This window comes from Miscanthus floridulus, chromosome 1 (genome assembly GCF_019320115.1).
Source record: "Miscanthus floridulus cultivar M001 chromosome 1, ASM1932011v1, whole genome shotgun sequence".
NCBI lineage: Eukaryota > Viridiplantae > Streptophyta > Magnoliopsida > Poales > Poaceae > Miscanthus > Miscanthus floridulus.
This window is the reverse complement of record NC_089580.1, coordinates 178,439,613-178,455,336: the sequence shown is the minus strand read 5'-3', so window position 1 is coordinate 178,455,336 and position 15,724 is coordinate 178,439,613. Positions and strand designations below refer to the sequence as shown.

The following is a 15,724-nucleotide window of genomic DNA, read 5'->3' as shown; positions in this document are numbered from 1 at the left end:
ATGTGGGTCCACTGTCTTAGTGAATGGGACAAGGTGGGTTAGCACAGCTAGGGCTCTACAGTCTTGGGTTATCTTTATCGGTAGCTGTGCGAGGGGTGTCGTCGGACTTCGTCCACAACGTCACTTGGTGAATGCGTGTACCTACTTTCAGTTGTGGATGTGGGCTCATCTACCAGTTGGTCGTCCTGAGGTTCTGACTCATCATGAGTGGTTCCCAGGTCAGCCTCCACGTCAGCAACCGTCGTGGGTGTACCTTTGAGACCAGGTTAGGGTTCTACACGCGAGGTTATAGTAGGCCTACATTGAGTTTAGGAACGAGGTAGACACGCTCACGACGTCTAGTGTAAGTAAATTTTATTTTCCATGCTGATTTGAAATGGTTTAGTATACCATCTAACATCTTGTTTGGACATATTGCAGGTGTCATGGGAGTCGTACGATGGAAAGGGGGCACTTCGTTTTCATTTGAGCAACATGTGTGGGTTCGACGATGACTTCTATAGGATGAGATGCCCTCTAATCTGTTTCTATGCTGTCGAGTTCCACCTGCCAAATAGAGTTGCATGCCAATTTGGAGTGAGACAGCTTTGGCCAATGGCTCTGTTCTCGACTGGCGTTGACTTACACAAGTAAGTGTTTTGCTATTTTAAATGTCTCATGATGGTCCATTTTTATCAATATGGTGACATTTATATGGATTCAAGTAACGATGACATACGTGCAGGTTGGATCGTCAGAAGAATAGAAATATTTTTGATCGGGAGAAGCACCACTAGAACTACATTGAGCAATGGAAGGAGGTGCACGACAACATGGACGAGAACAATGAGCCGCACACGAACCGTAAGTTCTGGCGGTACCAAGCTTGGTACCAACGTGCGACACGTTGCAGGCTGTGGCAACAATGGACAGAAGATGACTACACTGACATCGAGTCCTCCGACGATGAAGACACGGCGTACGACCAATCTACTCGTATAGGAAGACAGGTGCAGACAGGACCAATCTTGGATAGAGTGGTAAGTCAATCGTCTTATTTTTCTACGTTTAGTTGTATACCATTACATTATACGTTAGAGGTATCTATTTTTGTTATTGCCACCTTCAAGCCATAGCATCTTTATATTACGTTAGATTCTTGTACAAAAGAAAATAAAACATGTTGCTATCTGATCAGAAGTATTATTACTGAGAACTTTGCTGCAGGATAATACCCTCAAATGCTCCATTGAAGATATTGAGCACTTTCGTCCAAGAGTCAGGGACGACGACACGCGTAGCTTCTGAAGATTTAAAATATTCTTTCAAACATATTATTAATATGTTAGATTATTTTAGTTAAATTAATTTTGTACAACAGAGGTTGTCACGTTGGCTACGCCGTACGGCTGCTCGTTGTGGTTGCAGGATAGATACGACGCAAGACGTGTACGTTCCTTCCGTAGGCAGAGGAGGCTTAGGTTCCTCTAGCCAAGCAGCTACAGGGGACGAGGAGGACGACGACGACGACGTGGACTAGAGGCACGAGGAGCTTGGCCCCTCTCAGCTCCAGGACGCTCCCTCGACTCAGCCTACATAGCCTCCAGACACTAGGCGACGTCGTCCACCCGACCCTTACACTCCAGGTACCAGCGCTCTTGGTCATAAGGGTAAGGGTAAGACTAGGAGACAGTGAGGGTTTTTAGTAGATGTTAGTATATAACATTATGGATTTTGTAGTTACTTTTCTGTAATTATTTAGGACTATATGAACATTGTGGACTATTTAGACTATGGAGGACATGTTATGTTGATTGTGATGTTCGTTGTGGTTGCATTGTGCTCGTTGGATGATTAAATGTTTGGATTATATAATGATGTCTATGTTCGTAACTGTGGATGCTCCTGATACAAAGAAAACTCTTACGAATTTTTTTCGTGAATCATTAATTATAATACACTGCTAAAAAGGCACAAATATAGTACACAGATTAAATGTAAATTCATTAGAACGTGTATAGTCCAATCGTATCGTACAGACGCTTTGTAGATGAATCTAGGCTTTTCAGTAAGAGTGAACGAATCTAGACTTTTCAGACAATAAAAATAGACTTTCCGTCGGGCGCAGACAGCCACCAGCAAAAATCCAGGTGTCGGGACTCCCGACTTGGGTCGGGAGATCCGACTCACGTTGGGACTTTCGACGGCCACAGTCACTGACGGTGAGAGAGAGAGGGAGAGCAATAGAGAAAGAAAAGGACGGCTCATACGTAAGACAGGCTTGGGCGCCAGTAATCATGGCTCCAAGCTCGGCGCCAAGATCTACGGCGCCGAGTTGCCTGCTACGTCACCGCCACGTTTGCGTCGAGCCCAAGAGCTCGGCGGCAGCAACGTTGGCGCCGAGACGTGTCAGCTCGGCGTCAGCAACGATTGCGCCGAGCTAAGGGTCCAGATTTTAAAATCTTACCTCCAGGAGTATATTTATGATTTTTTTTAAAAAAATGGGTTAAAAAATAAAAAATTCGGGCTGGCCGCTGCGGAACGGGGTGGCAAGAGGGAAGCCTGCTCCGCCATCGGCAGACCTCAGCAGACAGGGCAGCGCGTGCTGTGTCGTTTTGCGCCTTCCGGCTGCGTTTCCGCCGCCCGCGGACGAGGCGAGCTGCGCCCCTGCTGCCTGCGTCTGCGTGAGCGTGTCTTGTTTTCTTCTGGAGAAGAGAAAGAAAAACCGTAGCGCTGTCGTCGTGTATCAGTCTGCTGCGTCATGTCGAGGGTGTATCCATGCATAATCCGTTCTACGTTACTGTACAGTTCACGTGCATCGTCAGTTCATCGCTACTCCTCCGTAAAAAAAACACAGTTCTAGCTTTAAACATGGAAGCTCGAATTACGTTTTTTTTTTACAGAGGAAGTACACACTACTTTGCGTAAACCTAGCTGTCTGCGCCTCCGTGGTCCGCCGCAGGCGGCTGCTGACGCAACCGACAGATCGATGCGCGCTAACAGTAGAACGTGGCAAGGACGGATACAGAAGATGTGAATTGAAGCTGACTAGCTGAGGCCTAATTTTGAGAACTCCGATCTCTTTGGGATCCCGAACTTTTTCGAGAAAATTCCTTCGTTGTCATCAAAAGCTATAACAATCCCTACATTGTCATTCAAAATGACATGTTTCCTTCGTTGCCATCGGATTTAGATTTTCTGTTCACTCATTGCCACTGCTGTCACAGAGCAGTCACAGCGTGACTTCTCTCCCTTCCTCTGTGACCGTGACGAAGCGCGCTCGCAGGCGCAGGCGCAAAGAGACACAGCGCACACACACACTAATGAAGTGATGAGTGATGACTAATCAGCGAGATGAGCTGAACTGAGCTTGCTGTGCAGCTGGCCCCCATGTGACTCTGTGTGACGAGCCTGCGCTGCGCTTGCCTTCATCAGTCACACACACGCGCCCGTCCTAGCCCCATGTGCCTGCTCTGAATGCCACTGCCTGCTCCACGTTTCCCTCTCCCCTCTCTCTCTCTCTAGATCACAAGACCCACCCGCCGTCCGGCTCGCATTCCCTGCCTCTCCTCTGGCCGGATCGCACCGCGCCTTCGCGTTGCTGTTGCTGCTCGTCTGCCCCTCGACGGCGCAGCAGGAGGGGGCCGTGTCTGAGTCGTACGCGTCCTCGCTCGCGTCCCGCTTCGACGCGCCGCCGTCGTGGGCGTTCCCGAACCCTCGCCTCCGGGCGTCCTACGCCGCGCTGCAGGCGTGGAAGCGCACCGCCATCTTCTTCGACCCTTCCAACGTCACCGCCAACTAGGTGGGGCCCAATGTCTGCGCCTACAACGGCGTCTTCTGCGCGCCCCTTCCCGGCAGCACCTCCCACGACATCGTGGTCGCCGGGATCGACCTCAACCACGCCGACATCGCGGGGTACCTTCCCGCGTCGCTGCTGCTGGGCGCCCCGGACATGGCGCTGTTCCACATCAACTCCAACCGCTTCTGCGGCGTCGTCCCGCGCACGTTCACGCACCTCCACCTCCTCCACGAGCTCGACCTCAGCAACAATCGCTTCGTGGGCGGGTTCCCGGAGGTGGTGCTGTCGTTGCCGGCGCTGCGGTACCTGGACCTCCGCTTCAACGACTTCGAGGGCAGCATCCCGATGGCGCTCTTCGACCGCCCGCTCGACGCCATCTTCCTGAACTCCAACCGCCTCCGCAACCCGATCCCGGCCAACCTCGGCAACTCCCCGGCCTCCGTCGTCGTGCTCGCGCACAACCGCCTCGGTGGGTGCATCCCGCCCAGCATCGGACGGATGGCCGACATGCTCAACGAGATCCTGCTCATCACCGACGAGCTCACGGGATGCATCCCGCCGCAGGTCGGCCTGCTCCGGAAGCTCACCGTCTTTGACGTCAGCGTCAACCACCTGCAGGGACAGCTCCCCGCCAGCATCGCTAACATTGCTGCTGTCGAGGAGCTCGACGTCGCCCGCAACCGCCTCGAGGGCGCCATGCCGGCGGGAGTCTGCGCGCTCGCTAGCCTCAGGAACTTCACCTACACCGACAACTTCTCCACTTCGCGCCCGCCCTGCGCCAAGGCCACCGCCGACGGCGCTTGGAACTGCATCCCCGGCGCGCCGGCCCAGCGCCCGCCGTCGCAGTGCGCGGCCGCCGCGGCACACCCATTCGACTGCAGCAAGGCGCAATTCTAGGAAGCCCCGGGCTACACCCCGACGCCGGGCGGTGGCCACGCACGCGGCGACCGCGGCAGCCAGCCGCCCACGCCGGTGTCGTCGACTCCCAGAGGCAGAATCGCAGGGAACCCGCCGCCATCGTCTGCTACTCCCACTCCCGCGGGAGCGAAGTCACGCCGTGACTCCTCTGTAACAGCAGTGGCAACGAGGGAACGGAAAATCTAAATTCGATGGCAACGAAGGGAACATGTAATTTTGAATGGCAACTAAGGGATTGTTATAGTTTTCAATGACAATGAAGGAATTTTCTTAACTTTTTCTTAGATAGGTAATTCATAGGAATATGATTTTAATTGTCATTCGAATTTTTAGTAGGGGTTTTCCGTTCCTGAGTTTTGCTTCCTTGATTCCAAAAGAGGCCTGAGGAGTGAGGACCAGATCCTGACCTAGCTTCATCACTAACACAAGCTAGTAGTGGTAAATGATCACGGCCTCACGGGTACTATACAGATGATGCCGTGATGGTGGTACCGAAATGATTGTAGTACTACTTGGACGCGTGCACCTGTTTCGTACTCCTACTCCAGTTCGTATTACGCGCACGCAGCCCAGAGCAGTTCGCGAAATGGACGAGTCCATAGCACTGCAGTCTACCGGTATTGCTTTCTTTGCAGTCGCAAGCTTTGGAGCCCGGTCGGTCTCGGTCAACTGCTTGCTTTGATCAGGGCTGCTTTCGCCTGCTCGGGAAAAACGACGTTCATGTTCGTCGTATCCCTCACTGGTCTCGCATCAATTATCACCAGGCATGATCTGCAGCGCCAGGATATATAGAGTAGCTCTTTGATTGCCTTGATCTACACTTGCGTCTATATTGCGATTCTCTCGCACGCTGCCCGCACGAGACAGGCCGTCCAAAAATCCCGCGGCCAGGCTGCAGGGCGTTGTGCACGCATCGAGCCTGGCTCCAGAAAGAACTCAGCCAATCAAATGACTTGAGCTTGCATCAAGATTCAAGAGGGCAGATGATCGGCCAACCAAACAGCCCTTATGCACTCGCATGCCTCTGTCCTCCAGACTCGCGCCGTCCCGCCCCGCGCATCTCCGTTGCCGAGCTGCCGTGCATCGGAAATCTCGGCTTGTCACTTCGTTATTGAAAACCCGCCGGTAACAGCAAGTTTCCTTTCGCGGTGAGCTTGGTCTGTTGTCATGACTCCCCGTCAGGCGTTGGAACTGTAACAGCAGCCAGCAGGAAAAGAAATGCCCGTGCAGACTGCAGAGGAAAGGGCGCCAGATAGTACAGTACTCTATACTTGTACTAGTAGTACTACTACGTGTACTGTATAGCTTTGCCTAGGCACGCCTGATCTAGCAAACGTGCAGGAGGCCAGGAGCTAGCAGACGTCTCGGCACTGGGCAGTCGGGGTGGGTTACACATGGGATCAAAGTTTAGGCTCCGTTTGGTTGCGTACAGTGCCTTCTAAAATTTCTGTCCTATCGAATGTTTAGACACGTGCATTGCATATTAAATATAGACTAATTACGAAATTAATTACATAACTTGCGACTAATTTACGAGACGAATCTTTTAAGCCTAATTAGTCTATGATTTGACAACGTGGTGCTACAGTAATTATGTTGCTGACAAAATAATTAGGCTTAAAAAATTGTCTCGCAAATTAGCCCCCATCTATGTAATTGGTTTTGTAATTAATCTATATTTAATGCTCCTTATCAGTATCTAAATATTTTATGTGACATGAATTTTATGAGCGACTAAAGAACCAAACATCCCCTAGTGGCATGGGCACTACCCAACTCCAATCTTGCCAGGTCGCCAGGATATGCAGCTTGTTCGCTTGATCGTAAACGATCGTAAATTTCCAACCAGAACAGTATTTTTCTCTCATACCAATGTTGGTTTGATCTCCCAACCACAGTGGCCCAACGGCCACTTGGGCCTTGACCTCGCGCCCTGATCGGGGGCGCCCAGTCCATTTATGGCTAGCGGGCCTCCGTCACACTGTGCATTAAATAGAGGTGGGGCCGACGGCTCTAGGTACGAGGTTCGCCTGAGCCGTACGCCCTACCTAGAAACCCTACTCCGATCTAACAGAGGGGCGCAGCCAGTGACGGGAAGCACCGCCGCCGCCACAGCACTGCGCCACCACGGTCTTCACTGCGTCGCTCTCTCTTCTCCGACCGTCGCTGCCTAGCGCAGAACTTCACCGATGAACCCGATGGCCGGATCCGCTTCCTCAATGCCTACCGATGGTCAGTGCCTAACCCTAACTCTCCCTCTCCCTCTCTGTCCTTCTCCGTACACACTATTTCTATGAGAAACTCAATGAAACCCCACTGATCTACGCCACGGATGGTCCTAAAGATACTAACATTGGTATCAAAGCCGGTTTCCCTAGGCGTGGATAGTGTCAGGGCAAGAAACCGATTTAAAAAGAAAAGATAGACTAGATCCGTTCGGATATAGACAGAGAAGGGGTCAGCCGAACCCTAACCCTACGAAGAAGCACGTGGGGAAGAAGAATAGTCTCTAACGCTAACTGGGTAAAGTTGGAAGGTGCTCGGCTTCAAGACCGCTTGATCCGAACCCTAAACCCGCGACCAGATCTCGAGGAAAGAAATAGAAAAAAAAGAGAGAAGAAGGTGATTCGAAATTTCACCAAACTCTAACCCTAGAAGGGAAAAGAAATGGACGGCGCGGGATATTCACTAGAGCTCCTCACCGCTGTCACCACCGCCACCGCGCGGGAAGATTGACCGCACCGCTGCTTCACCGGCGTGTGGGAAGTCATCATGGTCCCGCTTTGGGCTCAGGGCAAAGGGCGCCACCACAAAGCCGCTCGACGGCGGCGCCGCCATCTCTCCTTCGGTCGCCATGGGCGGCTACCTCTTGCTCGATGCGGGGCTAGAAAAGAGGAGAAGGGGAGGGAGATAGATCGACTGGCCTGCTAGAGACTCGTAGCGGAGGCGGCGGCGCCACCTCCTCGCAGTTGCCGGCGGCCACCGCCACCTTTTTTCCTCCGCCGCAGCCGTTCTGTTCGATGGAGAGAGAGGAAATGGAGAAGAGAATGAGCTAGGGTTACGGGGGAAGCGCTAGCCCGGCGGTTTTGTTCGTCCTAGATGCGCGCTCGGCTGTCGGATGCGCACGGACGGCAGAGATCGACCGGGCCACTCAGCGGCCCAGGCGGGCGAGCGCGCCGCGGCGCTTTGCCGACCTAGGCCCACGTTGCGGCCTGGGTGGCTGCGCGCGCACATGCCGAGTTGGGCCGGGCCGTTTTGTCGGTTGGGCCACAGCACAGTAAATAATTAAGCCATTTCTTTTTCTAATTTTTCTAGTAAAATGCAATTTCCTGGAAAATGATAAATGGCTCAAAGAAAATTGAAAAAGAGAATTTTCCTATGGGTAAAATTCAACAATCATGTTCATAGTTCCCGCTGCAAAGATTGTTTTATACTCCGATTAAATTTTGGATTATTTTAATTGGAGGAATAGTCGGATTATAGTTAAGATAAATTATAATATTATTTTTTCTGACCAACTCTGATGATAACAATATTATAAGTTTATTTATGAGTTTAAGTTTAAAGTTGAATTATGGTATTGTTATTTTCTAACCAATGTTGATGATAACAATATTATAATTCTATGAGTTTTATGTTTAAAGTTTAAATCTCTGATGAATTTTGCATCAAAGTGATCAATTTTCAGAGAACAGATAAAGATCAAGGAATGCTCTTAAACTAGAGAAATATATTTTCATGTTTCCGCTGCAATGAAGTTGATTGTCTTCTAATTAAATTCGAACCAACGGGAGAATTTAATTTTGAGGAGCAGTTCTATGTTTTCAAGATTATTGAATTTCTATATGTTAATTCTATTTCTGCCCAACGGTGATGTGGAATTAATGTAGAAGAATGATGTTTTATTCTATTTCTGTCCAACGGTGATATAGAATAGAACATAAAGATTTTAAAGTTTAATGAGCATTATTGTTGAATATTTTTTCAGACAAAAGACTTCCATGCTTTCATTCTTGAAGGCAGTAAGAAAAATGAGCTAGGTACTTGTGACTCAGATGATGAAATGCCTAAGGGTAAGTTATGTATGAAAGAATGCCATTGCTTAAGGGACTGTATTCTCTTTAAAGAATGGCTTCAAAAGAAAAGAATTCTAGGATATTGATCCAAGAAAAGAGATAGATTAATGAGACTCTTCATTGAGAAATGTCTTTTATATACTCTTTGTGAAGAAGAATTTATTTTCAGTTTCACTTATGAGAGTTGTAAAAGTCATATACATGTTTAATTTGACTAACATTGGATTACACATGTGTGTTAAAAGAATATTCAAATTTATTTTTGAATTTGATGATTGAACACGAGCCAATCCTAGCAATTATGTTCGTTCAAGGGAATTATCTCGCATGGCGGGAAAAGTTTGTGGTAGTACCCGCATGACGGGGTAAAGTTAGCATAGTACTTATGTTAACGAATTCTGCATGGCGGGAGAGTTTTGGCATAGTACTCATCCCGCATGGCAGGAGAAGGATGTGATGACTCATGTGCTCTAAGTGTATCCCGCACATGGAGAGAAGTTTGGGGTAGCTCTTATGCTATCCTAGTATTGACCGTACACTCTGATTGTGTCATGGTCATTAAGTACTCAATGAGTTTAAGAACAAAAGAAAGTTGCATGTGAACCAAAAGATAAGAATAATATGCAAGCGTGACTTGCAGAAGTATTGATAATAATAGACTATGTTGAGTTTTGAAGTGTAATGAGGAAAATGTACTCCCATACGAATTTTGTTTGCATAATGTAATCATGTGGATGAAGTAAGTAATCAAAGTTTCCTCATTCACAAGAGTTCTGAATGTTTCGAAATTGTGGTACAAAAGTTCATACCACATTTCGAGGGGGAAAAATGTAAGATTAATTAAGAAAGACAATTAAGAAAGATACTTCCCCATACTTTAGATAATGCAATGCATACTATGCATTGAAGGTAAAAGTGATCTATAAAAATGTGATCGTTGAGGGAGTAAGACGGTCATAATAACAATACCCCTAAAGTAAAGAAATAGCTAAATTCCTGCACCTTTTATAGTTCTAATAGAAAGATAGCATAGTTGGCTAGTATTCATACTGGACGAGTTCAGAGTTATCAAGGCGGTGCTAAACACGCCATATGAGTTTTTAGTAGATTAAACCCAAAATAAGAAATTTGAAGATACACCATCTTTATAGAAGATATAATAATCTGGGGGAGCATGGTATGTACATACCTAAGGCTTGAATAGAAGTGGGATTACATATCCACTATAGTGTTTTAGAGCAACAAATTGCTTAATACATGTTGATGTTGTATGACATATACAACACCTGATGTTAGTTCTTAAAGAAGATAAATAAGTAAATAAGGATCTTGTGATACAGGAGGCTATAGAACAATTGCCTTTTGGCAATGAAGAGTAATAATAGCCCCATATGAAAGAAGTGCCACGAGGCCACAGAAGGTCTCAAAGAATAAGAGAAGCAGATATTTCTGGTGACTAAGGAGTCAATGTTAAGAAAGAAATTCAAATGGAGGGTCATTCCACCTCATTTGAAAAAGCCATGAGAGGCGTTCACTCGTCTAAATGGCAAAAGGCAAAGGAAGATGAAATGAAATCGATAAATACCAACGATGTTTGGAACTTAGAAGAAATTCCCAATGGAGCCAAAATAGTAGGCTGTAATGGGTCTGCAAGACAAATGTGACTCCAAAGAGAATATGGAAAGCTATAAAACGCCACTTGTGACGAAATGATTTACACAAAGAGAAGGAATAGATTATAATGTGAATGCAATGGTTCTTTAAGAATCATAATGGCGTTAATAGCACACTACGATTTACAGTTACATCAGAAAGATGTAAAGATACATTCCTCAACGGGGATTTGTATGAAAAAGTTTACATGGCATAACTTAAAAGTTTTTGTCATGGAAGGAAAAGAATGTAAGGGATGTTGCCTGAAGAAATCCATTTATGGATTAAAGCAAGCTTCAAGACATTGGTATTTGAAGTTTGACAGTACAATAAGATAGTTTAGGTTTTAAAGAGAATATAGAGGACAATTGTATTTATGTAAAGTTTAAACATGGGAAATCAATTTTCCTAATCCTGCACGTGGATAGCACCTTGCTCGCTAATAGTGGTGTTAATCTACTGTTAGAGAAGAAGCAGTTTTTGTCCTCAAGTTTCAATGAGAACGATCTTGGTAAAGCGTCATTTATTCCAGAAATTAGAACTTACCGAGACAAAAGGAAAATGGGTATTAGAACTATCTCAAGTGTATACTTAGAGAAGATTCTAAAGAAATAAAGTATATATATGTGAGTAAACCTGCGCCTGTTCCTATAGTAAAGGGAAATAGTTTTGAGAACTTTTAGTGTTCCAAGAACCAATGTGAGATCGAAAGGATGTCTTATACGCTTCAGCTGTTGGAAGCTTAATGAGTGCTTATAAGTAAGAACTTACCCTAACATATTTCATGTATCCGGGATATTTTGGCAGAAGTCCAGTCCAGATATAGATCACTGGAATAGAGTTGAGAATGTTTTGCAATTGTGCAAAGATTTATAGGCCTCATGGTGAGTAAAAAAGAATAAGTACTCTCAAATAGTCGTGGGTACAAATATTAAATTTTGACGAAATGTTTAGTGAAACCCACATAGTAGCTAACACTCGCAGTCGGAGTTTTATTATGAAAAAGCTTTAAAGAAATAGTTGTGGTGTCATCAAAGATGCATACCTACAGTATAGCTTGTTATGAGGCTTAAGGACAGGCGAAATAGTTAAAAAAAACTTACACCCGGAATTTATAATGGTATTCAACAGCAATAACCATTAAAGTAGTTCTCTCCTATAACAACGGGTCAAGTGTGCTGCCAAACACATTGACGTTAAAGTTATACGTTGTGAAGAAGAAAGTCTGGAATCATACTAAAAGTATTGAACATATAAGTAACAAGCAAGTGCTTACGGATCCGCGTACAAAAGGCTTGCCACCCAGTGTGTTCAGAGAACACACAGTCGACATGGGTTTAAGGAAAAGCATATGATTTCCAGACAATAAAGGGCCTAAAGTTAAAGTATCTATTTTAGAATAGGGATGCGTATTATAGCTGTTAAATCTATCGGCGATTGACCGTGACGATGAAGCATGCTCTATGCACTAATCTATGATGGAATAAATAAAAGTGAAAGGGATTAAAATCAAAGTTTAAAGTTAAAGTATGAGTTGAGATCAAGGGGGAGAATGTTGATTTGATCTCCCAACCATAGTGGCCCAACTGCCACTTGGGCCTTGACCTCGCGCCCTGATCGGGGGCGCCCAGTCCATCTATGGCTGGCGGGCCCCCGTCACACTACGCATTAAATAGAGGTGGGGCCGGTGGCTCTAGGTACGAGGTTCGCCTGAGCCGTACGCCCCACCTAGAAACCCTACTTCGATCTAACAGAGGGACGCAGCCCGTGACGGGAAGCACCGCCGTCGCCACTGCGCTGCGCCACCACGGTCTTCACTGCGTCGCTCTCTCTTCTTCGACCGTCGCTGCCTAGCGCAGAACTTCACCGATGAACCCGATGGCCGGATCCGCTTCCTCAATACCTACTGATGGTCAGTGCCTAACCCTAACTCTTCCTCTCCCTCTCCCTCTCTGTCCTTCTCCGTACACACCATTTCTACGAGAAACCCAATGAAACCCCACTGATCTACATCACGGATGGTCCTAAAGATACCGACAACCAAATCAACCAGCGATAATAATCCACGATCGTATACGATCGTTTCAGCCCAAAGGCTGATGTACTCGGTAACTTGTTGAAAATGACCGTGTATTCATTTTGATCTAACGTTTCCGCAGAAAGAGATGAAGGGCGCGTTTAGTTGGCCCCTAAGTTGGCGCCGCCGGATATCTGTAGACACTGTAGCACACTGTAGCATTTCATTTGTATTTGGTAATAATTGTCCAATCGTTGACTAATTAGGCTCAAAACGTTCGTCTCGTAAAGTACAACCAAACTGTGCAATTAGTTTTTGATTTCGTCAACATTTAGTACTCCATGCATATATCGCAAATTTGATGTGACAGAAAATCTTCTTTTTACATAGTGTCAAAGTTTAGATTTTGGGATAACTAAACAAGGGTGAAGGTGAGCTAGCTATAGTACTGTACTGCCTTGGAATGACGACAGTATACCAAACGGCTTAGTACTGCCCCTGTGTCGTTCCTCGAGACGCGCAGGACAGGAGTAGCCGCGTAGGGCACGCGGGTGCGTCTGACGTCTGCGGACTCCCTAGCGAATCCGGCCCAGATTATATTCCCAAATTTTTATAATTTAATCTTTTTTTAAAGAAAATTAACGATTGACCATCTAAAAGACATAAACTCAACTTTGAATCCTAGGGGTCGGCGTCAGAGCTCATGGCTCCGAAATAACACATTTCGGCATCACAGATTTTGGCTTCGAGGTGCCTGGCCTTGTACAGCAGGGCATCCTAGGTGACGTTGACAGAGCTGGTACCGGTTACGTCAACACCACCTAGGATGCTCTGCTGTGCATGGCCAGGCACCACAGAGCCAAGATCTGTGGCGCCGAGACGTGTTATCTCAGAGCCATAAGTCCTAGCGCCAACCCTAAGGGTCTAACGATGAGTTTACGTCTCCTAGGAGGCTAAACGTAAATTTTCTTTTAAAAAAAGAACCAAATTGAAAAAAAAAATGGGGCTTATATTCATGCGCCTGCCTCCCTCCGCATTGGGCTACCGGTGGATCCAAGCCACTTGAACTCTTGAACTCAACTTCCAATCTGCACTGGGCCAAAATAATACGGCCCACTGCACGTGTACGCGGATAGCGACGATCCACACCAAACCCAGGGCCTATTATGTCATCCAGTCCATACTCGTTTATTCTAGCCCGCCATAACGAGGTCGCCCTCGCCCCAATCTCTCTGTGGCCCAATATCAGTTCTCAACCGCCCCCGTTCCCAAAGTCAAGTGCCACCGCGACGCTACTCATCCTCATCCACCCTCGCCACGAAAAATTCCCCGCACCATGAAGCTCCGGTTGCGATCGATGGAGGCGCGCGGCGGTGCCGCCGCCGTCGAGACCCACCGCGTGGACCTGCCGCCCACGGCCACGCTGGCCGACGTGAAGACCCTCCTCGCGTCGAAGCTCTCCGCGGCGCAGCCCGTCCCCGCCGAGTCCGTCCGCCTCTCCCTCAACCGCAGCGAGGAGCTCGTCTCGCCGGACCCCGCCGCCACGCTCCCGTCCCTCGGCCTCGCGTCCGGTGATCTCGTCTTCTTCACCCTATCCCCTCTCACGGCCCTAGCGCCGCCGGCTCAGGCCCTGCTCCGGAACCCTAGCCCGGGCTCTGGCACTGCAGCGTCGGTCGCTGAGGCTGTCGACCCCGGGAAGGGTTCGAAGCAATCTGGTACTGGAGGTTCCTCTTTGTCGTCACAGGTGCAGGCTATGGTGGTGAACCCTAGCTTTCCGGTCGCTTACGATCCGCCGGATGTGGTGATGGAGGAGGCCTTCGATGCGACGAAGGGCTGGTCGAGTTTTGTGCTTAGGGATCTCAAGAGGGAGATGAACAACGTCGGCAGCGCGGAGGGAACCGCTTCAGGTCGCCTGGTTGCGGCCTTACATGCAGCTCTGCTTGATGTCGGCTTTCTCACCGCCACTCAGATGGGGTCTCACCTCTCACTGCCTCAGGGCTGGCCGTCGGGTGCTTTGAAGCCTCTGACCATCAAGTATACCATACCAGAGCTTTCAGCAATGTTACCTGTGACTGAGGAGGGGAAGGTGGTGGTGCTGAACTACTCCTTGATGGCCAATTTCGTTATGGTATACTGGTATGTGCATGGGGCACAGTCGGAGGTGTGCCGGTTGTGCTTGGAGTTGCCAGGGCTGGAGCCTTTACTTTATCTGGATAGCGATCAGCTGAGCGGAGTGCATGAGAAGGGAGTTCATGATCTGTGGAGAGTGCTGAAGGATGAGATTTGCCTGCCATTAATGATATCATTGTGCCAGCTGAATGGTCTGCGCTTGCCTCCATGCTTGATGGCTTTGCCTTCTGATCTGAAGACTAAGGTATTGGAGTTTCTACCTGGGGTTGATCTTGCAAAGGTTGAGTGCACGTGCAAGGAAATGAGGAATCTTGCATCAGATGATAGTATTTGGAAGAAGTTTGTATCGAAGTTTGAACATTATGGTCAGGGCTCTAGGGGTGTGAGCAAGACTGCGAAGGCCATATTTGGAGAGGTTTGGCAGGCCAATAAGAGACGGCAGAAGAGGCCCAACCCAACCTTTTGGAACTATGGCTGGGGAAATAGTCCTTATAGCCGCCCACTTAGGCTGCCATTGATTGGTGGGGACTCAGACAGACTTCCTTTTATTGGGAATCCTGGTTCTGTGGGGCGTCACTTTGGAAATCAACGAAGGAACATCTCCCCAAACTGCATACTTGATGGTCACCGCCATAACTTCCTTTGAAGCCATGTCAATGAGTTTTACTTATATGTTAAGAGTATTTGGTAAGAAGGGGTGCGTAGACGGTTAGACCGTCTTGTTCATATCATCAAGTCACACACTTATGCATGTGCACAGCACTCTTATCCTCATATATCCCCTTAGTATCTTAGATCCTATCTTTTCTGTCTCTTTTTGCGCCAATGTAATCCAATGCCCAAGTAATAAAGTACCCTTGTTCTATCCTCAGATTTATCATCTAGACGTAGTTATTGGTTGAATGTATAGGTAGATGTATTTTTAGCTAAGATAATAATAGCTTTAAACTTCAATATGCTGCTTAAATTTATTTGCATTAAATGTGCAATCTACAGCATTGATACCTTAATTTTACACCTCACCCACATATCAGGTATTTTCCTTTGACATACAGGTTACTGCACAGTGATAATAGAATAATCAGGTTCTTCTATTATAGTATTATGTTATCAGTCTTGTATGAAATAATGGAAGCATACTGTTAGTCTGTT

General features: G+C 47.4%; 1 protein-coding gene and 1 pseudogene across 1 annotated transcript; both read left to right on the top strand.

Annotated features, from left to right (window-relative positions):
* Positions 1-812: 812 nt before the first annotated feature.
* Positions 813-4,952, top strand: LOC136467593 (leucine-rich repeat extensin-like protein 7; annotated as a pseudogene).
* An 8,747-nt stretch (positions 4,953-13,699) lies between these two features.
* Positions 13,700-15,443, top strand: LOC136549648 (F-box protein SKIP22-like). Its single transcript, XM_066541027.1, has one exon. The coding sequence runs from the start codon at positions 13,779-13,781 to the stop codon at positions 15,216-15,218; it is 1,440 nt and encodes a 479-aa protein (XP_066397124.1). The 5' UTR covers positions 13,700-13,778; the 3' UTR covers positions 15,219-15,443.
* The last annotated feature ends 281 nt before the right edge of the window (positions 15,444-15,724 follow it).